This window comes from Condylura cristata, unplaced genomic scaffold (assembly GCF_000260355.1).
Source record: "Condylura cristata isolate star-nosed mole 26May11 unplaced genomic scaffold, ConCri1.0 scaffold00015, whole genome shotgun sequence".
In the NCBI taxonomy this organism is placed as follows: domain Eukaryota; kingdom Metazoa; phylum Chordata; class Mammalia; order Eulipotyphla; family Talpidae; genus Condylura; species Condylura cristata.
The window spans coordinates 41,705,670-41,730,344 of NW_004567116.1; the positions used below are offsets into that span (position 1 = coordinate 41,705,670).

At 36.3% G+C, this 24,675-nt stretch overlaps 1 protein-coding gene across 1 annotated transcript in view; it reads right to left on the reverse strand.

Annotated features, from left to right (window-relative positions):
• The window catches only part of INTS4 (integrator complex subunit 4), a 118,847-nt gene that overhangs the window by 76,733 nt on the left and 17,439 nt on the right, over positions 1 to 24,675 (reverse strand). Inside the window, exons 3-4 of the mRNA XM_004683237.2 lie at positions 21,828 to 21,945; positions 13,745 to 13,851 (exon numbers count right to left, since the gene is read on the reverse strand). Coding sequence (XP_004683294.1) covers positions 13,745 to 13,851; positions 21,828 to 21,945 — 225 coding nt within the window. The remainder of the gene's footprint in view (positions 1 to 13,744; positions 13,852 to 21,827; positions 21,946 to 24,675) is intronic.

Below are 24,675 nucleotides of genomic sequence, written 5' to 3' on the forward strand. Positions count from 1 at the left end.
AAGCAGCCTTGCATCCCTGAGATGAAGCCAACTTGATTGTGGTGAATAATTCTCTTGCAAGTTACTGTATTCAGTTTGCTGGGGTTTTATTTCGGATTTTTGCATCTGTTTTCATCACAGATATTGGTCTGTGGTTTTCTTCTTTTTTACTGTCTTTGGTTTTTGGGAACAAGGTGACCGTGTTGGGTAGTTTTCTTCTTCTTTCTCCTTTGAAGGGTTTGAGTAGGATGGGTATTAGATTTTCTTTGAAAGTTTAGTAGAACTCACTCGACCTGGACCTTTATCCTGAGAGAGATATTTGTTATTCTTTCAGTACCTGAGATTTAAACCATTTAAACTGTCTATCTCAGCCTGATTCAATATAAGAGAATGTGTGAGTCTAAAAATGTGACCATTTCTTCTAGGTTTTCCAGGTTGTTTGCATAGAGACTTTTGTAATAGGTTTTTATGAACCTATATATTTCAGCAATTGTGTTTATCCTCTTTCACTTTTGAGTCATAAATCTGCATTTTTTTCTTCTTTAGCCTAGCTAAAAAAATTTATTTCAAAAAAATCAATTATTGGTTTCACTGATGTTTTGGACTGTTGTTTTCTATTTCATTCATTTTATTTCAAATTTTTATTGTTTCTTCCCTTCTACTGGCTATTTTATGGTTTTTTTTTTTAATTCTTTTTCTAGTTCTTTTAGCTGTGGGGAGATTGTATATTTGAGGTATTTTTTTTATTGTGGGTCTGTACTTCCCAAGGAGTGTTGCTTTTAGAATATTCCATAAAGTCTGGTAGCTTATCTCTCCATTTTCATTAGTCTCTAGGTAGTTTTCAATCTATTTGATGTTATCATTGATCCATTGATCTATCATTGATCTAGTTGTTTAGAAGCATTTTGTTTAGTCTCCACATGTTTTGTTTCATTCCAGGATTCTTTTTGCAGTTAATTTCTAGCTTTGCAGCATTATGGTCTATGAAAATGCTTGATAATTTCTATATCTGTATATTTTCTAAGACATATTTTATGTTGTAGAATATGGACTATTCTTGCAAATGTTGCATGTATGTAAGAGAAGAAAGTCTATTCATTTCTTTGGGAATGGAAAGCTCTATAAACTTACCAAAAGGTTATTCTGTTTTAACACTTAAGACCTTGTTAATTTTCTGTCTGGATGATCTATCTCTGCATCAATGGTGCTTTGGGGTCTCCGATAATGATTGTATCTTTGTCAGTATATTGTTTTAGATCTGTTAACCATTGTTTTATATAACTAGGTGTTTGTGTATTGGGTACATAGATGTTAATAAGTCATGTTTTTGATGAATTGTTCCCTTGATGATTATATAAGTGCCTATCTTTGTTCCTGACTACCTTTCAAGATAATAAGTACAGTTTATCTAATATGAGAGTAACAGGTTCCTCCTTTTCTCTTTGAGTTATTGCCACTGTATCATCACTAACATCTTTTTTACCCACATTATTATTCTACATCTTTTTATTGGTTAATCAGACATTTAGGGTGACTACTGATATGAACTGTTTATTACTAGTCATTTTGGCTTTTAGTTTTGATCGCTTTTTCTTTCATTTTTTATTTGTTTTGATCTGCTCTTTTTGGATGGCTTTTCTTTGTCTATGCCTCTGTTTTGGATTTTTGGGTATGGTTACTATGGGGGTTTTAATTGCTATGTTGTAAGTCCTTTATAAGCTGGTACCTGCTCTCCAACATTTCAATATACAGATTTTCTCCATTTCTTCCTCTTAGTGTTTTGTTGTTGATTCATAATATCCTTACTCATGCTTCTGGTTTTATATTGATATTGTCACTTTGCTCAGGAGTTGCTTTTGTTTTTGTTGTTGTTGTTGTTTTCTTCCTTTTCTTGTAGAAGAATTCCTTTCAACTTTTTTTTTTTTTAAAGATTTATTTCACATACAAGAACAGGCCAGAGGTACAGGGGTTGACAGGAGTCACCAGAGACAGAGTGGGAGCAGAACAGGCAGACTGAAATACACTGCTGAGGAAAGCAGCGAGCAGGTCAGGAGAAGTCTGCCACGCCACGTGGGTCAGTTCCCTGGCCAGGGATCAAACCGCTTGCAGTAACTGCAGATAGCTTCATAGTGCTAGGCTGTAATCCGTGGAGTCACCAGGGAGGGCCCTCCTTTCAACATTCTTAAAGGGCAGGTCTGATAAACTCTTAGCTTCTGTTTGTCTGAGACTATCTTTATTTCTCTGTCATACCAGAATGATAAATTTGCAGGACTGGTTGGCAACTCCTGTCTTTTAGGATTATGAATAATTTCTTTCATTCTCTTCTTACCTGAAGGGTATCAGGGCTAAAGTCTGGAGAAATACTAAATTGACACCTTTTGTAAATTAGTTGTCTTTTTGATTTTTTAGTAAGCTGATAATGAGGTATCTCAATACTGATCTTTTTGCTGTTAGAAATCTGGGTATTCTCTCTACTTCCTAGAGATCCATATTTATTTCACTCTTTAGCTTTATGAAATTCTCAGTTATTATTCCTTTCAATACAGTTTCTGCTCCCATTTTCCCTAGTAACCTTCAGGGATCCTAATTATTTTTACATTTTGTCTTCTACCTATTTATTTAGTCTTATATTTCTCATAGAGTTTCCCATTTTTTCCTTTTTCTAAATGGGTGACTTATTGATGTGAGTCTTCTCTATCTGAATTTTTTTCTATTTTTTCTTCTTCCAGTGTAATTCTGTTTGAAACATTTTTTAAATTTCCCCACATTTAGCTTTGGGTATTTTTGTGACCTTTTCTATATTCAATTTCTTCTAGACAAGAACTCTCTTTGTTCCTGGATTTCAGCTTTCTAAGATCTTGCACCTGCTCATCTGCCCTTAACTGACTTTCTCGTAGCTCATTTAACATTTTTTTTTACCTTGTTGTTTTGAAGTCTTTTTCTGACAGGTTCTCTATTTCTATATTCTTTGTATTTGTTCCAGGTCATCTGTTCTCATTGCTTCCTAGGTATGTGTGTTAATGCGCGCGCGCGTGTGTGTGTGTGTGTGTGTGTGTGTGTGTGTGTGTGTGTGTTGGGGGTAAGAAGATTGTGGTGGTTGGATTAAATTCTGACTTTCTTCTTACTATACCTTGACTTGAGGTAGAGGCAGGAGTGGATTCTAGGGCTTAAATACTTAATCTCAGTTTGAGGATTGAAGTTGGTTACCTCTTCCTTTTCTTTTGTTCCATAAAAAACTATATTATGTGCTTAGGTTTTGTTAAGTCTCAGTCAATTTCCCTGTTGCTTCTTGTTGCTGAGGTCATGATGTGTGAAGCTTGAGTCTCTGAGTGAAGAAGCCAGGTCTGGGGCGCCAGGCTCACCTTCAGGGACTAAGTTGTATTTGGTAGAAAGAAAACACTGCACCAAGTATTGTGGTGGCATGTCATTATGGCCATCAACAATGCCCACTGCCACCAAACTCCCACCTCAGATATTACTCCTGTGGGACTACAATATCTATTAGTCAATTGTTTGTTTTCCCCAGGGATTCATAAGTTATCTCACAAGTATTTCTATCTGCTGATGAACTTTTTCTGTAATCCATCCTGGCTCACCCTGGCATCTCTTCAATCTCTTCTGGGATGGGCACAGGCAGGAAGCTTTCAGTGCCTGTGCCACTGAAGTTGAGAAGATGAGTATTTAAAATACTTAAAGATAAAAACTGCCAGCCATGATGGCACATGGGTGATTTGGTGATGGGAAGCCCACGGGGATTACAACTGAGATGAAAAAATGCACAAAATGATGTAAAAATAAACTATTACTTAAAAACAAAACAAAAACAAAAAAAATTTAAAAAACTGCCCACCAAGAATACTATGTACTACAAGATTCACCTTTAAGGTAGTAGAGAAAAATAAACCCCTCTATAGAACAGAAACTCAAGATCTTTGTAAATATTAGACAACCCCTAAAAGAAATGTGAAAGGAGCTCTCTTAACTAAATTGAAAAGAAGTATATCTACAAAAAAAACCCAAAAAACTGAACAAGGAAATAGAACCAGAAATGTAAAGATAAAATAGCAGTAGCAGACACTCATTTATCAGTGCTCACCTTAAATGTAAATAGACTGAAATCATCAAACAAAAGACTCAGAGTAACTGATTAGATCAGAAAGTAACACCTAATTTCTGTTGTTTCCATGAGAGTCATCTGAGCTCCAAAGATAAACACAGGCTCAGAATAAATTGTTGAAAATAATTTCACAGCCACACTTAAGTGAGATAAAATAGACTTCTAACTAAAAATAGGTAACAGGATACAAGGATAATTATTATATAATAGGTAAAGCTATTATGTACCAGGAAGACATAAAACTCATTAACATGCAGGTACCAAACAAGCATCAAAATATGTAAGGCAACTATTATCAAATATGAAAACAGATATTGCAGGAACCCAATAGTGGTAGGGACTTCAAAGAACAGACCAACTTGATAGAAAGTCAACAAGCAAGCAATAGCATTAAATGAAGAATTGGAACACATGGGGCTTAATAAACATTTATATAGGACTGCATACCAGAAAAGCTGAGTACACACTCTTCTCAAGTGCACATAGATATCTCCAGGATAGATCACATTTTGGGTCACAAAACAAGAGATTCATGAGATTAAAATCAAGTCAAGGGTCATTTCTGATCACACTGGAGTCAAACAAGAAATCGAACACAGAAACAAAGCAGGAAAATAAATTCTAATATGTGAAGACTGAACAACACATTACCAAATGACTATTGGGTTAATGAGAAAATCAAAGCAAAAGTTAAAAAATACCTAGGAACAAACAAAAATTAAGACATAACTTACCAAAACCTAGGATACATTTCAAAATCAATACTAAGAAGGAAGACTATAGCAATAGAGGCACACATGAGGAAACAAGAAAGAGGTCAGATAATCTTTCTCCTCGTTTTAAGGAACTAGAAAAAGACAAACAGAACCAAAAGTAAGTACATTTAAGAAAATAATAAAAAATTACAGCAAAATAAAACAGAAATCATAACAACAGTCTTTAATGAAAGCAAAATTTGGTTCTTTGAGAAAACAAACAAAATGGACAAACCTCGAACCAGGTCAAAAAGAACTGAGGGTGAAACTAATTAACAGACTCAGAAATGAAACAAAAGTTACCACAGACATCCTGGAAATACAGAAGCTCAAGAGATTTCTATGAACATCTATATGCCAGTAAAATGATTAACCTAGAAGAAATGGACAATTTCTTAGAAATATATATCACTCCAGAGTGAAGGAAGTGAACAGCCAAAATGCAAGCAAGAAAGTTAAAACAGTAATCAAGGCCTCCCACAAAAATCCAAGATCAGGCAGTTTCACCAAACTTGAATTCACCAAAGATGAATATCTATCCTTCTCAATGTCTGAAAAAATTTTAGAAAACGGGAATAATTCCAGATACATTTTATAAAGTCCAAATTACCCTAATATCAAAACCAGACAAAGAAGTCCTAGTTCTAGGAAACTAGTTGCAAGTTGCTCTATGATATGAGCAACTGATGTAAAAGGAATCCAAATTTGAAAGAAGTATAACTATCACTATTTGCAGATGACATAATATACATACAACCCCCCCAAACTTTCCACTAATAAACTAATTCAAACAACAATCAAAACAATAAAATGGCAGGTTTCAAATTTTGTTTGTTTGTGATCCTACATATAAACAATGCTAGAAGGGGAGGAAATCAAGTAAATAATCCCATTTATAATCACATATAAAACAAAAAAAATGCCTAGGAGTAAACATAACAAAGAAAGCAATGGACCTGTACATTGAAAATTCCAATACATTGTTAAAAAGAAATAGAAGACACAAAGAACTAGAAAGATATTACCTGCTCATGGATTGGGAAAACTAACATTATTAAAATGGCCATCTTATACAAAGTAATATACAGACTCAATACAATTTCTATCCAAGTTTCAATACATCCTTCAAGGACACAGAGTAAACATTACTGAAATTCATACAGAACAATGAAAGATTTCAAATAATTCAAGCAATCCTGATATAAAGAAGAACAGTGTTATCATAGCTCCAGGCTCCAAATAATAATTCAAAGCTACAGTATTCAAACAGTATGATACTGGAATAACAAACACACACACACACAGAGAGATGAATGAATATAATTGAGAACCAAGAATTAAACCAACACTTACATAAATAGCTAATGCACAACAAAGGAGCCAAGAGTGTACATTGGCAAAAGGAAAGTCTCTTTAACTACCGATGTTGGAAAAACTGGACAGTCACATATAAAAGAATAACACTAGAACATTATCTCACACTACATATAAACATTAACTCAAAATGGATTCAAGATGTGGATGTAATGTCAATAAATAGAAAAAAGCATAGGTATAACACTCCATGACATTGACTTCACTGAATCATTTTACATTCATCTCTAACAGAAAGAGAAACAAAGGAGAACAAACAAATGGAATTACATTATATTAAAAGCTTCTGCACAGTGAAAGAAACTATCACTGAAAAAGACACCCTAATAAGTGGGAAAATATCTGCTCAACATATATCTAATAAGGGGCTGATATTCAAGATCTATAAAAAATTCACGCATATCATCAAAAAGAAAACAAGAAATCCAATAAAGTAAGCGTTAAGGAGATAAACAAGACACTCTCCAAAGAAAACATAAAGATGGCTAGTAGACATATGCTATTCATCACTTATCATCAGAGAAATGCAAATCAAAACTACAATGAGCTATCACCTCACACCTGTGAAAACAGCCCATGTCAAAAAGCAGAAACAAGTGGTGGCAAGGACCTGAGAAAAGTTATCTTGTTCTGTTAACAGGAATGTAGACTAGTCCATCTTCTATGGAAGTCAGTATGGAGCTTTCACAAAACATTGAGGACAGATCTACCATAAAAATCAGCAATTCCAGTCTTAGGTACCTATACAAAGAATAAAAAAATACTAATTTGAAGGAATACATATACTCCAATGTTCACTGTAGCACTATTTACAACATGAATTTATGGAAACAACCTAAGAGCCCAAGGACAGATGAGTAGACTGATAGGATGTGGTGTATATACGCAATGGAATACTACTCAACTATTAAAAGAAAAAAAAAGTGAACTCTTGTCATTTGTGACAACATGCTTATACTAAGCTAGATAAATTAAAAGGAAAAAAGGCAAATACTGGGCAGTTACACTTTTTTTTATTAAATATTTATTTGTGCATACAGAACTGGGGTACAGACATGCAGGGGTGGTGAGAGAATTAACCAGAGACAGAGTGGGAAGCAGGGGTGATGAGAGAATTCACCAGAGAGAGAAGGGGGAGCAGTCAAAGTACACTGCTGAGGGGAGCAGCAGGCCGGTCAGAAGAGGTCAGCCGTGCCATATGGATCACCTCCAGGGCAGGCTGAAGTGGCTTTAGCTTCTTAGCTCAGTGCTTTAATCCGCTGCGCCACCAGGGAGGGCCCTGGCAGTAACACTTATGTGGAATAGACAAACAAAATGGCCAGAGAGAACCAAACCAATAACAAATACCAGAAGTATGACTGTAGGCCTGAGACTACCAGAGAGGGAGTGGGAGGTGGCAAGGCTGGTACAGGTGATGCACAATGGACTATGGTGGGGGACAGTGGGTACCTAGCTGATAGCTATGGTGTGGTAACATAAATCTGGAAGGGTGTGTGTGATCCTTTGCCTCTGAATCATACACGGGTGCTGTAAAACAATGTTACCGAAATAAATAAAATAAAGGGGTGCTGTAAAATAATGTTACCGAAATAAAATAATAAAGATGAGAAACAGGTAGAGAAGAGAAGATCAAGTGACTGAAACAGACAATGGAGAAGGGTCAGAGGTAAGAGTGGGAACCTGGATGATAGGGGACACACAAGCAAGAACTTTCTGGTGAAGCTGTTTAACATGTAGTCTGTCATGAAAGGTAGCGAGCACCTGTCAACAGTTCCCCTCAGAATTGTTCCAGGGGAAGAGTCCAGAAGTGCGGGGGAGCTGAGAAGATTCACCAGAGACACAGTGGGGAACAGAACAGGCAGACTGACTAAAATACACTCTTGAGGGGAGCACTGGGAAGAGTCGGGAGAGGGCTGCCATGCCATGTGGGACACCTCCCTAGCCAGGGATTTTGATAAGAAGCCTGTTCTTTATGAATTGTGGCAGACAAGGTTTCCTTGGATGAGAGAGTAATGGAAACCTGATGAGAATACTCCTTTGCCAAGGATAAGTTGGACATTCAGAGTGGGAACTTCTCATTATAATAATGGCTCAATCAAAGATCTTAGCTCAGCATCAATTCTTACCCGTAAGTTATTTACTTAGGCTACAAAAATGTGAAACACTATGGTGATGGCACAGGGTGATTTGGTAATGGAAAGCCCATCACCATAGGGATTACAACTGAGATGATGTACAAAATGATGTAAAAATAAACTATTATAAAAAAAATGTGAAACATACATTCTTATATCCTCACAATGCTTTATACATAGTGAGGGCTCAAAGTTATCTATCCAAATAAGACACAAACTGAGAAGAGAAAATTCCAGACATGAATCTGACAGTGACTGCCACAGTTAATATGGAAGAGTTTTTGTTTTTTTTTTTAACTGACTATATTTAGAATGGAAGCACCATTTCTCATAATTAAACTGTTGACTGAACCATGAGTCCTTGGAAGGGTGCTACCATGTTAAATGGTCTGATTTTGATGGAACAAACTAAAATTTTCTAACATCTATTAAGGTAACCAGGCAACACTGACGCATAACTGGCCTATTACTGCATACTGAATGTTAGCCCAAAAGAAAGCATATGACTAAATCACACCCTCAGGGCAGCAATTACAGCATTATGATATCCTTCTCCTACAGGTCACTTCCTGCATCACAATTATCATCACTAATGGCTGCTAGTGTCTGCTCTGCAGATGATGCTATTTTGGTGTTAGACCCAGGTCATTAAAATACCATCATTTTTATATTAATGCTGTGAGTAAGCAAGTCACATAATAAAAGAAATACATGTAAAAAATAAAATAAGCTGGCCCTCCCTGGTGGCGCAGCGGGTTAAAGCACAGCACTGAGAATCTAAAGCCGCTTCTGCATGAGTTCAATTCCCGCCTGCCCTGGAGGTGACCACATGGTGTGGCAGACCTCTCCTGACCGGCCCGCTGCTCCCCTCAGCAGTGTACTTCGTCGATCTGCCTGTTCTGTTCCCCACTCTGTCTCTGGTGAAGCCTCTCACCGCCCCTGAGCCTCTGGCCTGTACCCCAGTTCTGTATGCACAAATAAATAAATCTTTAAAAAAAAAAAATAAAAAATAAAATAAGCTAAACCAACCAGTTTAAATAAAACTACTGCTGTAGAAAAAGATCAAATGTTAAATAAATCAGATAATCTTAGAACTAAATTAGACAAAACTGAAGAACTATTTGATTTCAGTATGGATTGTTTTAAGCACAGTTTCAGTGTACTTTGTGTGCAATTGATTCTAACAGATAATCCTCTTCTAACAACCTATATAGAGTATTTGTTTAGGTAGTATTTTATAAGTATTAAAAAGGTGTGTATGTTCTATTTGCTACCTAAAGAGTTTAATGTACCTCTGCCACAGACATAAAGGGAAAGAAACTAGAAGGCAAAGCAACATGGAGACAGAGAGACAAAGAACTTTTTTTAAGAAAGGCTTATTCACAAAAATGAAAAGCTATTTGTTCTCCTAGAAAAAGCTTTACAGCTAGAAATGTAATCAGAAAACCTTCAATTTCAGTTGCAAAGATGCTAGCAAGAAAAGGATGTTAATTTCCTACTAAATCTCATCTCACAAATGAGAATTAACTGTACATCGACAAGATAAAATTGAGGATTGATAAGATAAAATGAGACACATTTTTAAGTTATAGAGTACAGGAAAGCATGACTTTTTCTACTGTGATACAATATGCCATATTCACCTTAAATTTTAAAAGAATATAAAAGAATAATTTGAATGTTAAAAAAATAATAGCAATTATTATTGTTAAATAATAGATAAATAGGAAGGGAAAGCTTTCTTTATAGTAGATTGCCAACTAATAACATAAAAGGCATTACAGAAAACCACCATTTTGCAATAATCAGCTATAACTGTTAGCAAGTTATTGTTGTTAAATAGAGTAAAATTTTGATGAGGAAGAGGTATTTTACATATATCAAAACCTCTCCCCAAAACTACTTATTAATCCCAAGGAAAAAAGTAACTACTATGAAAAATCTGGCAGATGCCACCCTAACCAGGTATTAAAGTTAACAACATCAATAAGGTTCATCTGTGCCTCATGAATGACATGATGCATTGAGAAGAACATAGCATTAATCATGCTGAATTTATATCAAAATGTGGAACTTGAATCTAAAAAAAGGGAATACCAGAAAGCCCAGATCAAAAGACATTCTATAAAATAAATAACCTATACTCTTCAAAAATGTCAAAATCATAGAAGAGAAAGATTGAAGGAACTTTCCAAATTAAAGAAAAGATATTAAATGCAATAGGTGCTCCTGGAACAGAAAAGCAAAAATTATATGAAGGATGATATTGTGAAAAATAGGTAGACTCTCAAGAAAGTATAAAGATGATGACTGAATTTCCTGATTTTGAGAACTGTATTATGGTTATAAAATGATGCCCTCCTTAAGAAATAAACAATTATGTGCTTACTTTAGAGGAAAAAAGGCATGATGGTTGCAACTTATTCTTAAATGGCTCAAACATGGGAAATGTTAATGATTTAGTAATCAGGAAGGGTACATAGAAATATTTCATACAATTTTTTTGTGATTTGGGGGGATAAGTCTTAAATTGCTAGAGCATTTTGGATTTTGTCCCACACCCAGCCCAATTTTCAGAATTCTCTCTCTCAGAGCAAAGCCACCACCTTGTAAACCGGCATGTCAGCCAGACACCTTGGAACCATTCTCAGCAATTCCTTCACCTTCAGTCACTAAATTCTGTCAATTTTACTTACCCAATATTTCTCAAATCTATACCTGTTATCTATCTAAAACACTTCAATGGGTAACAAGAAGACCTATAAAACCCTGCACTTGGGCCCTCCCTGGTGGTGCAGCTGGTTAAAGCACTGCACTAAGATTAAGCCATTTCCTCATGAGTTCATCCCCACCTGCCCCGGAGGAGATCTACATGGCGTGGCAGACCTCTCCTGACCCGCCTGCTGCTCCCCTCAGCAGTGTAGTTCGTTGATCTGCCTGTTCTGCTCCCCACTCTGTCCCTGGTGAATCCTTTCACCCTCCACATCTCTGGCCTGTACCCAACTCTGTATGAATAAATAAATAAATCTTTAAAAAAAAACAACCCTGCACTTGGGGCCCTCCCTGATGGTACAGTGGGTTAAAGCGCAGCACTGTGAAGCTATCACAGCCACTGCAGCACAAGTTCGATCCCAGGCCAGGGGAGTGACCCACCTGGCGAGGCAGACCTCTCCTGATGCTCACTGTTCCCCTCAGCAGTACATTTCAGTCAATCTGCCTGTTCTGCTCCCCACTCTGTCTCTGGTGAATCCTCTCACCCTCCTAACCTCTGACTGGTACCTCAGTTCTTACATGCATAAATAAATAAATCTTTTTTTTAAAAAAAAAAAGCCCTGTACTTGGCCCAATGATTCTTAAATGATTGTGGTTTCAGGATTCCTTTACAGCCTTAATAACTATTAAAGACCTCCAAACCCACATGAAATGAAACCCCAAAGAGCTTTCATTTCTGTGAGTTAAGTCTATCAGTCTATCAATACTAACTGCATTAGGAATATAAATTTTCTTAATTTTTTCTTTAATTCCTTTAATATTGTTTATGTTTCTATCAATCTGTAACAAAACAATATATTGCTTTATATGAAGAAAACTAGTCTCTTAGAAATATACACCAGAAAAGGGAGAAACATAAAGGTTTCTCAGACCTTTTTGAGAATCCTAGGGATACTAAGATCATAATTTATGAACACAATTCTAGTCGTACTGCTTTTTTCTAACTTTGTATGCTTCTCTCTAGCCTAGGCTCTTTTTGTATGCTGTTTTATTATCTAGAAAACTTTCCCCACACACTCCTTGCATTTTCTTTGCTAAATTCTTTCCAGGCCTCAAGATCTCAAAGTCCTTTAAGCTCCACTATCATTTCCTTTAAAAAAAAAACTCTCTGGATTCCTAATTAGGTAAAGCCCTACCTCTACATGTGCCATATCCCTCTTTGGGGATAATTAAAACCATTTTAATTAGGAAACCCAACCCTAATCTTATCTATTTGACATGTTATTTGTTTCTCAAAACCTTCTACCTGACTTCTATCCAGATGTTCCCTTAATACTTATCTCACCCTAAGACTTTTTCCATACCTCCCTATGAACAATGTTTGTATCTTACATTACTTCTGTTATTGCAAAAAAAAAAAAAAGTTACTACTTATCTTTTATAAGACTATTAGCTCATTAGTTCCTTAAATGTTAGAATCTCAGTCCCCAAAGGTAGATGTGGTAGATGGCTTACCAGCATGTGAAAAGATGCTTAACACCATTAATCACTAGTGGCTACAAAAAAGTAAATCAAAACCATAAGATACCACTTCACAGCTGTTAGGACAGCTACTGTCAGAAGAACAGAAGGAACAAAGAATAAGGAAGAGGAGGAAAAGAAAAAATGTTGGCAAGGACACAGAAAAACTCAAACCCTGGTGCACTGCTGGTGATAATGTAAATGTTGCAGCCACTGTGGAAAACTGTAAGTCAGTTCCTCAAAAAATTAAAAACAGAAATACTATATGATCCTATCATTCTCCTTCTGGTTATATACCTGGATTAGTCTGTCTGAGGTGACATGGCAAAATAGGTTGGGTTGCTTAAAAACAAGAGAATGTTACTTTCTCAAGATTCTGCATGTAGGATGTCTAAGATAAAACTATATGGTTTAACTGCTGGACAAAGGGTCATGCATTCATTATAAATGTTCACAAATAATTACCATGTAAGGAAAATACTTCCATTACAATTTCAGTGAAAAAACAAAAAATAATAACATGATTATAGTTTTGTGTTAAAAAAAAAAGCATTCTCTTTAGAAAAAAATCAAAAAGCAATACTTTTTGTACATATACAAAAAAAGCATATGTATTTATTTTATAATCCGAAAAAAAAAATCAACAGAAAAAGTTTTTGCAAATACTTAGCCTGTTTGTTCAGGCAACAAGGAATAATAAAGAGCCTTGGAATTAGAAAAACCAGACTTTATATCCTCATTCTGCAATCTCCTACCTATGAAAACTTGGGCAGGTTAAACTGCCTAAAACTCAATCCTCACCTTTGTAAAACAGTAATAACAGTACTTAGCTAAAAGACTATATGGAATAAATAGAAAACTAAATACAACCCACCATAATAATCAGAGAGCAAATATTAGGCACAGTACACTTAGCAGCTATTATAATTATTTTCATTTCTTTTGGGCAGATGAGGAAGTTCATTTTGTAACAAGTTGCTTAACTATTCCAATCCAACATCAAAAAAATGAGGCAGTTCTTAAAACCATTAAGGGTCTTTGACAGTTCTCTGAATAGATTTAGGATGGAGTTAAAAGGATTTTATAGCAACCTTTCCAGATGATACAATATTGTTAAGGAGTAACACCACATCTAACCACAGTACTCTTACCTTGCAGGCCACATCCACTAGGCGCATCTGGATAGCTTGATTCTCTGGCAGTTTAGTGCCAATTGCAAGTAAAGTATCCAATAGTTGAGCAAGGACTTGATGAGATTCTTAAAAGAAAGATGGGTAGTTGGGTCATAGGATTTCAAAAGGAGTTCACAGTAGATTTAAAAAAAAGTAGATTTTTATCAGCTAGGTTCTATTTGATTTCATTCAGCTAAAGGTAAGTTCTTAAAGGGATCATATCTAAATTTTGAGTCTTGGGGCCTCCCTGGTGGTGCAAGGAGTTAAAGCACAGCACTATGAAGCTATCCTAAGCCACTGCAACATAAGTTCGATCCCTGACCTCTCCTGTCTAGCCCACTGCTCGCTCCCCTTAGCAGTATTTCAGTCAGTCCACTTGTTCTGCTCCCCACTCTTTCTCTGATGAATCCTCTTAGCACCCTCACCCCCCACCTCTGGCCTATACCCCAATTCTTATACACATAAGTAAGTTTTAAAAATAAAATAACCCAAGGGGATTGCAACTGAGATGGAAAAATGCACAAAAATATGTAAAAGTAAACTAATATAATAAAAAAAAGAACAGGAAAAAAAATAAAAGTTAAGTTCTCCTTACAGTTGAGAATAGTGCTCTAAACATGCTTAATGTTGACTAATTGAAGGGCTGTATACTAGCTTCAACAAAATCCAAATTCCTTAGTAATACATACATGTGTTCATACAAAACAATCCCACTGTGATGCCCAACCCTAACTTCCTTTCTAACATCATATCGTTCAAGCTTCCTCTAGCATTTACTTATGCTTTCACGTCACCCCTATCTTTGCTCAGGCTGATTTTCTACCTGGAATACTTCTGTCTACACCTGATACCATTCTTAATCCCACTCCTCAAGTAGTAGTTATTACTTTTGAAATGTCACCTCCTATACAAAACTGGTCCTTCTTCCCTAAGGACTAACCATTTCCTCCTTCATGCTTCCACTACTATATATATCAACTATAATACTTATTTTCACAACAGACTAAACAAAGAAACTAAGATACTTGAGGGCAAGAACTATGCTTTATTCATCTTTATGTTCTCAGATTCTAACATAATTTATTAAGTACTCAATAAATGTTTTGTAAATGTGCAAAGAGCTACATCCAAATAAATCATTATCAATCTTCTTAGCCAGACTCTCTGTGTTTAAACTCTTGTCTTTGTTCTAAAATATGCTTCATAGAATGTTGGTGTTATATAAGAGGATTTTTGGGTAGCATTCAGGTCATCTTTTTATGTAAATAACCATGCATATTTTTAATATACATAATAAAAATTAGTTGACCTCTAGATGTCACATGACACTAATTTCACTTTAAATTACTATCATATAAAAAATTTCTTTAGTGAAAAAAAACTGATCCCTTAAATAAAACATTACATAAACCACAGCATATAAATGTGTAACAGATAAGTCAAAAATGCTAGGTCTTAAATACAGATTAGTAACATTCAAAAGACACCAGTTAAATCACTTCATTAAGATTTCCAGTTAAACATCAGTAGATTGAGTAAATCTGTTTATCTGTAGTTCTTTCTACTACCATGGTAATATAAGAGTAATTTTAAAAGTATAAACTTGCAAGAATAAAGAAACAGATAAAAGTAGCTAGAAGAGAAAAGTCAACAAATTTATGGAGATAGAAAGCAGGTCAAAAACTCTGGCAAGACTGAAAACTTGAGTATTAAATGCCTGCTGAGGATTATTATCAGGACAAAACAAATAAATTCCTGTCATTACACCCCAGTAAGATTCAGGAATTAAGAGATTCGGAAAAACAAACGAAAAGGTGGGGTGAGGGGAGGTGAGGCATGGATTGTTTGAAGTCTATAAAAAACACTTGACCCCTTCCTCCTTCATAATTCAACACAGCCTAGTGACCACTGAAAGAGAGATTTATACTACATAGAAATCGAACTATGGTTTATTCTACAGAGAAATTTGGGAAGGGTGCCCTTCCTGGTGGTACAACTGTTTAAAGCACAGCACTATGAACCTGAAGCTTCAGCACCAGTTCGATCCCCAGCCAGGGAGGTGACCCATGAAGTGCAGCAGACCTCTCCTGTCTTGCCAGCTGCTCCCCTCAGCGTGTATTTCAGTTGATTTGCCTGTCCTGCTCCCCATTCTTTGTCTGGTGAACCATCTCACCCCCTTCACCTCTGCCTGTACCCCAGTTCTTGTATGCATAAATAAAGAAATCTTAAAGTAAAAAAAAAGAAAGAAATGTGGGAAGCTTAGGATCTTGTTCTCAGCCTCAGGTCCTGTCTTTCTAGGAGTCATCACTACAATGCGTAAGGAAGCCCAAGTTGCAGAAGCAGAAGCTGCTGAAGCAGGTGGACTTCCCCAACTGGGAGGTCACTGACCACAATCTGCATGAACTGCTCCAGCTGTGGCATTACGTGCTGCAGCAGTGAGGACCACACACACTGTTCAACCCACAGAGCTGTGCAGTGCACAAGCTAGCACAGTCCCTGTGCTATCTGCTAGAGACAGACCTGTTTCGTGTGCACGCTCTGGCCCCCTTGCTGGATATGCTGTGAACTCTCCATTTAATGCAGCTCTCTTGAGCTCTGCGATGTAGCTGCCATCTCAAACTTTTGTTGCTGCACTGGCATCTGCCCACTGTGCTCCTCAAGCTGCGGATGGGGCAGCTCTGAGTCATCTGAGGAGCATGGCCACATGTAAGTGGGCCTGGATGTGGTCACCAACTGACCCCTGCCTTCCTTGTCATGAGTAGGATGGAGCACTTTATCCTCTGGGTCAACGCCTCCAAGATAAGAGGCACTTACTGAAGTACAAAAGGAGGGAGATGACCTCCATATGGATGCCTAGCAGGCTTTGCCAGAGCTGCATTTTCCCAACAGGAAGACCAAGGTCTGATGCTCGAGATTCTGTGAGGATCCTCTCCCCTAGAATGTGTCAGCCAATCATCTGTTCTTAAGAATTTGGCTCCTCAGCTGCAGACTCTGCACATAAACAGAACACTGGACTACTGAATAATTAAATGACTGCCTTAGCCATGCGTAACATGGGAAGTGGTTTTGTGTTGAGCTGGCGAGTTAAGATTCTTGTGCCAGGAACCTGTAATACCAAGAAGTTTAACCCTCCTTTTCCCCATCACACCCTCCCCTCCCCCAAGCCCTTTCCACACAGCACCAAAGCTTTCCCTCTGTTATCTTGTAGTTGCACCATGTTTCATTTATTTAACTCAAACCCTTGCTCCTGTCTAATTAAGCTGTTGACAGAGGATGTGAGACTTTCGTGTTCATGGTCCCTTGTTTTTTCTTTTAAAAATTTCCTCCCTCCCTTGTTTAAAGGAATGCTTCCCTAATGCCAATAAACAGACCAACTGCTTTGTAAGGCTAAATAAATATATAGAATTCTATCTGGGAAACACCAGATGAGGACAGGGAACAGATACCGTGAAAGAGAGATGGAGAGACAGGCAACATAGTGAATACTGGGGCACCTTACAGTGCCCTTCAGCTGGCATGGCTCCAAAAAGACAGCAATTGGGCATTTCTGTCTTCCTACCAGAAGGCTTAGGAATTTCTAACTGAAAAACTGATAGACACCACACACACACACACACAAACCAGGCTAATATTTAAAATTTCTCCAAAGACATAAAGAGCATCCTAGAGTATAAGTTACCATTTTATAAACCCTAACCACTCATACAGAACTAGAAATCAGCTTTTTAGTGCCTCATCTTAAATTTAATTTTTAAGGCTTATTTTTTTACTCATACAAGAACTGGGGTATAGGCCAGAGATGTGGTGGGTGAGAGGACTCATCAGAGACAAAGTGGGGAACAGAACAGGTGGATCTACTGAAATCTACTGCTGAAGGGAGCAGCAGGAGGGACAGGAGAGGTCTACTGCTCCATGTAGGTCACCCCCCAGCCAGTGATCAAATTCTTGCTGCTGTGACTGCCAATAGCTTGACAGTACTTGGGCCAACAGGGAGGCCCTCATCTTAAATTTAAATGCAAACCTCTAAAATGAAAGAGATCACATGAAGAATATTAATTATTTAGAGAACATAGAAAAAGAAATCTCCAACATCACCATACCATGAGATCATTTATTTCCATTTTCAAAAAGACAAATCTACAGAACTTCCTTGAAAAGCTAGCTAAACTTTTTAAAACTTTAACTCCAATAGGTCGTAAATATTATCTAACTTAAACGCTGCCTCTCCTGAGTTCCAGGCCTACATTATGAACATAGGTATGATGGGTATATCCACAAGGATAGCAAAGAAACCACCTAGTTCAGTAAGCCAAATCCTGCTGAGCTGCTAAATTAACTTTCTAAAACTAAATTTGATTATTTCATGCCCTTACTCAGCATAAATTTTACTGTTTTTACCTTATGTTACTTTTTTCAGTTTTTTTAATCTTTTTTAAAAATTTATATATTTATTTACATAATTATTCAGTTTAAAACAATGTTTACTTCCAGGCCCTCCCTGGTGGGGCAGGGGGTTAAGCACAGCACTAAGAAGCTAAAGCCACTTCAGCATGAATTCAAACCCGGCCCCGGAGGTGACCCACATGGCACCGCAGACCTCTCCTGACCCACCCGCTACTCCCCCCAGCAGTGTACTTCCTTGATCTGCCTGCTGTGTTCCCCACTTTGTCTCTAGTGAATCCTCTCACTGCCCCTGCACCTCTGGGCTGTACCCTAGTTCTGGACTGTACCCTAGTTCTGTAAATCTTAAAAAAACAAAACAGTGCTCCCCAACTTTACCCACCCATCATCACCATAGTCTCTCCTACACTCCTCCCTCCTTCCCATCCCTCTCTCTCCCCTTCTCCTGTAGCATATTTCTGGTTTATAACTGTTTGCTTTTGTTTTGTGTTTGGTATTGTAACATTTTTTTCCCTTTACATCTTACTTGGTTCTCTTATATTCCTCCTATTTTTCTTTTTCCTTCTGACTCTTTCACTGAGCATAATCCCTTCCAGCTCCATTCATGTTGCTGTGAATGGCATGAGTTTCTTTTTTTGATTGCTGAGTAGTATTCCATGGGGTGTATGTGTTTCTTCTTGATCCAATCATCTAAGTTCTAGGCATTTGAGTTGTTTCCAGGATTTACCTATTGTAAATAGTGCTGTAATAATTGTTACTTTTATAGGAACTAAGTGATTCCCACTGCCTACAAAATAACATGCAAAATCCTCAGCTATCCTTTGGCTTCAGAGCAGTTTATAATTGTTTTTCTTCCTTCCTAAAGTCCCCTCCTTCCTGATGATCTCTCATGAAGCAATTTAAATATCTCTTGTAGTATCCTAGTGCTCTCCCTATTACCACACTATTCTTCCTTAGCATTACTCCCCATATCTGATTTCCCAAAGCCACCTCTAAGTCCATCTTGATCACACCAGTCAACACTGCTCTCACTCTCCTTATTCCCACAGAATTCTGATTATACCTCCTTTAAAACAAGCTTTGTGTTAGCATCAGTGGTGTAATATGTACTAAGGAAGCAGTATTCACAGTACTCTTGAATTGCCTAGACTAGTGCTTGCCAAGGACTTACAGCACTCATACACCTGATGAGTTGAAATAAGAATTCTGGTCCAGAATGTGTAAAGCGCACGTTATTGCAGGAAACTCATCATTCTAAGTCTCTGACTTAATGCTAAGCCACAAATACAGAGTGACTTTAGCAGTCACTTTACCTCCTTAGAGTTCATGTTGTTCAGTAATGAAATAAAGAACTAGAGAATTTTGATGGCCCCTTCCAGTTCTATCTTCTATAAATCTTAGTAGAACAGGAAATAGAAATCAGGAAGAGACCTACATCAATTTCTTTGAGACAAGTAAGACAGAACTAAAATACTTAACAAAAACAAAAGGCATTTGCCATACTGAATGCAAAATTTTAATCTCTTTTAAAAGCTAACATGAGGTTTGTGTTAAAACTCACTCTTTCTTACTATGTCTCTATTTTCGTTTCTTTTCTTTTCTTAATGTCTCTATTTTCAAGGTAAAATTAAACCATGGTCTGTAAGAAAGAGCCATGCACTAACTTCTCTGCTCTGCAACTACTTAGATGAATGAACTTACTTCAATATTTCACATCTCTGGAACTTAGCTTTGTCATCTTCAAAATGAAGAAATTAGACAAGATGATCTCTGTAAAGCTATTTATGGCACAAAAAGCCTATGGCTCCATGAAATCCCCAGTCTTAAAGTATGAAATTCTTCAGGTATGAAGGTAGCTATTATGAAAAAGGATACTCTTATACTAATACAATGTAACTGTTTTGACACTTTTACATAAAATTTTTAGAAATATGCCACTATACCTGTTTGTATTTCATATGAAGGTAATGTAGAAACATGAAAAACTACATAATATAATGTTAAAAGAGCATAGTAAAATACTAGCTAGTATACTCACTGTAAGTACAACCATATAAAATATATATGAGTAAAAAGTAGTAATCATAACTTGTTTTATGGAAATAATAGGGATATTTTTACATTTTTTTCTTTAATGTCATTTTATTGGTATTTCAATAAAGCAGACTCCCCTGTTGAGGAAAAGAATGTTATTTTTATTGCTTCTTATGAATTAAAAGTCAAAATTCAATACAAGTAAAATTTTAATATGAAGTTTTTAGCAAAATTCTAAAAATTTTGAACTTCAGACAATGGGTCATATATGTAAGACATTGCTAAAAAGCTGTACAATAAATGAATTTTTAAAATTTAATATATTTATTTATATATATTCTTTTCACATTGGGGGGGCAGATTTGTCTATTTATGCATATAAGAACTGGGGTACATGCCAAAGGCATGGGAAGTGGTGGGTCATGAGAGTATTCACCAGAAACAAGAGTGAGGAGCAGAACAAGCAGATATACTGAAATTCACTGCTAAAGGGATCACCAGGCAAGACAGATTAAATGTTCTGCTGCACCATGTGGGTTACCTCCATGGTCAGGGATTGAATTTGTGCTATAGCAGCAGTGGACCGCTCCATAGTGCTGCTCTTTTAACTCTTTGTGCCACCAGGGAGGCCCTCATTGCTTATTTTCATACAGTGTTTGGATTTCTCCTCTCAGGTGTTATCCCCATAAAATTCACACCACCAAATCACCCATGAGCTATCATAAATCATAAATAACATAAATGACATTAATACCGATAAAATGACATTAAAGAAAAAATGTAAAAATACTCCTATTACTTTCATGAAACAATTCGTTATGATTATTACCTTTTACTCATATATTTTATATGGTTGAGACTATCATCAATAAATAAATTTAAATTGTTTTTGTGTTGACTAGACATTTATAACCACCATATTCTCTTCTGTTTATAGACTAAATGTTGCACATTATTTAAATAGCCATTTTTGCTTAAATATGTGTATACTAACATGAAATAAAACTGCTTTTTGAAAATACAACTAACTCACAAAATTATATTTTCAGAAACAGCAATTAACATGATCTTGTACTTAAAGAATACCAGATAATAAAAATTTTAAAAGGTGAAGGAGTTCTCCATTTCACCTAAATGTAAATAAAAATTTTAGTGAGTATTAAGAAGGAACAAATAGGAAAAGCAACATGTGAGGTCTGAGAGATGTTATTTTTATAGGAGCTAAATTTTAAAGGATGGACAATGAGACCAAAACAGAACCTCTCACAATTTTTGAATCAGTGGCACAGTCAACAAAACATCAGCTCTGCAATATACCACGTAGCCTTGAACAGTATTTTTTCAAGTAGCCTTGAAAAAAATTTGTTAATTTCTTTGAGCTTCAGTTTCTCCTCCTACAGACAAAAACAGCTATTTTACAGCATATGTAAACTACCTCAAGTATGTGGTACTTGACAGAGTTGTTATAATTATTAAAGTGACCAAATTGTATTTTAACTATAAATATATGTTCATGATTTTACTAACTCATCATCAAATTCCTGTTCAATAACAACACAACAAAATTTTTTTTTAATTCTACAGTGAAAGGAACTAAAGGTATTACAGCTTTTATTTTGCAACTTACTTTCATTCTGCAGGATATTAATGGCATCATCCATGATGCAGTCTGGTGAAAATCCTGCAGTCTTTGATAATAAACCCAACAAAGATGCAATTTTCAGTCTGACTGAAGGATCATTCTCCTGGAACAAAAGAAGTTATTGTTACCTTGTGCTCTACCAAATAGGGCAACTTATCAGCTAACCATCAAAGAGGAACATGGGAAACATTTCAAAAGAGATCAGTGATCCAAGTATTTCTAAGGCTTCATTACTGAAAAGTTAACTTTATATACTTCAAGGGAAAGAGCTTTACTCAATCAACATGTTGGGCCTAAATACTGTAAAGTAAATGGGAATTTTTTTGTACGGTTTCTTGATGTCACCAAATTTCAAGCAGAAATGTTCTTTATGAATTCAATGTGGTTTTCCTCCACCATGCAGTGAAGTTAGACATGAGTTACAACAAACTTCACCACCAATGCTGCAAGGACCACCACTCTGGGAGGCCCTGAAAACTGATGCTAAAGCTCCCATGGCTATCATCAGAACAATCTTTCACTCCACCTGCTTTTTTAGCTCACAAGATCCTGATCACAAGTCCAGGACATGTGAGTCTAATCAGCTGAATCTAGGTATTGTGCCTGGGGCCCAAGGAGACTCAGAAATGTGAACAATCAGGTCATTTCAGCTTTGATATTTGGTGGTGGTCTCTAATATGCACCAAGATTCCCTATGGTAAGAAATGACAAATATGGAAAGGAACATGTCTTTTTGTTCATCACCATATCTTAAATATGCAACACAATATCTGGAGCTGAGCAAATGATCAATAAATCTATGTGAAATGTAAAGAAAACTGACAAACCATTAGCTGGAATTAAAGGGAGAAAACCCAAATCAATAGACTCAAGAATGAATAGGCAAAAATTACAACAGACTGCAGAAATACACAGGCTCATGAGAACTATTACAAAAGTCTCTATGCAAAAAACCCTAGATGAGATGAACAAATTTTTAGGTTCATAAAACCTCCAAATACTGAATTAGGCTGAAATAGCTTTAACAGTCCAATCACAGGTGCTAAAACTGAAAGAGTAACAAAAAGTCTACCTAGGAACAAAGCTTCAGGACCAGATACTTCTCCAATCAGGTTTAGCAAACCTTCAGAGAAGGTCTAATATACATCTTACTCAAACTCTTCAGGGAACCTAAGAAGACAGAGCTTCTTCATTCACCACTATTAGCCAGCATAGTATTAGACATTAATGTAAAAGCAACTAGGTAAGAAAATGACATAAGAGGAATCTAAATTGGAAAAGAAGTGAAACTTATTGCACTGTTTGCAGGTAATATGTTAATATATTTAGAGCATCCAAAAATCCCTGCCCCAAAAACTGTGCCCAACAGTCTGTAAATCCAACATCACCCTGTTCCCAAAACCATAGACAGTACAAAAGAAGATAAACAGACCAATATCTGTGATGAAAACAGATGCAAAAATCTGAAACAAAATGAAAACAAGATGCAAAAATCTGAAACAAAATCCTAGCAAACCAAATACAGCAACTTTCAAGAGAATCATCCACCACAATCAAATTGGCTTCATCTTAGGGATGCAAGGCTGCTTTGACATACGCAAACCAATCAATGTCATTCACCAGATCAACAAAAAGGAAGATAACAACCTCATGATTATCTCAACAGATGACAAAAAGTTTTTGACAAAATTCAACATTCATTCATGATAAAAAATACTCAATAAAACAGGAGTAAATGGAACTTACCTAAACATTATAAAAGTCATAAGCAACAAATCCACACTAAACATCATACTCAATGGTGAAAAGCTGAGAATATTCCCACTAAGATCAGAAGGAAGACAGTGTCCACTTTTCACCACTATTATTCAGCATAATATTGAAGTTGTTCTCAAAGCAATTAGATAAGAAAAAGATATAACAGGAATCTAAATTGGACAAGTAGTGAAACTTACTGCAGTGTCTGTAGGTAACATGTTCATACATTTAGAGAAAATAAAAATCTCTGCCCAAAAAACTACTACAATAAAGCAATACTGTCCATTGGTAGGATAAAAAAAATCTATGCACAAAAAAACAGCTGTTTTCTATATGCAAGCAGTGTTTTAGAAGGGATACAATCCTATTTAAAATTACACCAAAAATAATAAAATACCAGGAATAAACCTAATGAGGTAAATGAAGGACCTTTAGGTTGAAAATTGTAAAATTCTGTTAAAGGAAGACACAAAGAATGAAAAACTACCCCAAGCTCATAGACTGGAAGAATTAACATTATTAAAATAGTCATTATCACCTAAAGCAATTTTTGGATTCAATGCAATGTCTATCAGAACACCAAAATCTTTTTCCAGGAAATAGGACAAGCAATTATAAAATTACATGGAATCAATATAAGACCCTGAAGAGCTAAAGCAATTCCTGAGAGGTAAAGAAAAAAATGGATGCTTCACATCCTAACTTCAAACTATATTATACAGCAACAGGAATCAAAACAGTATGGTAGTGGAACAAAAAAAGAAATTCAGATCAATGGAACAGAATAGAAAGCCCAGAAATAAAATCACACAAATATGGATAGTTAATCTTTGACAAAGGAGTAAGACCACAATGAAAAAAAGATAGCCTCTTTAATAAATGGTGTTGGGAAACGTGGATAGTAATGTTTTGAAATGAGATCCATACTTAACTCCATACATAAAAAATGATTCCAGGGCCCTCCCTGGTGGCACAGCAGGTTAAAGCACAGCACTAAGAATCAAAAGGCACATCTGCATGAGTTCGATCCCCGCCTGCCCCGGAGGTCATCCACATGGCGTAGCAGACCTCTCCA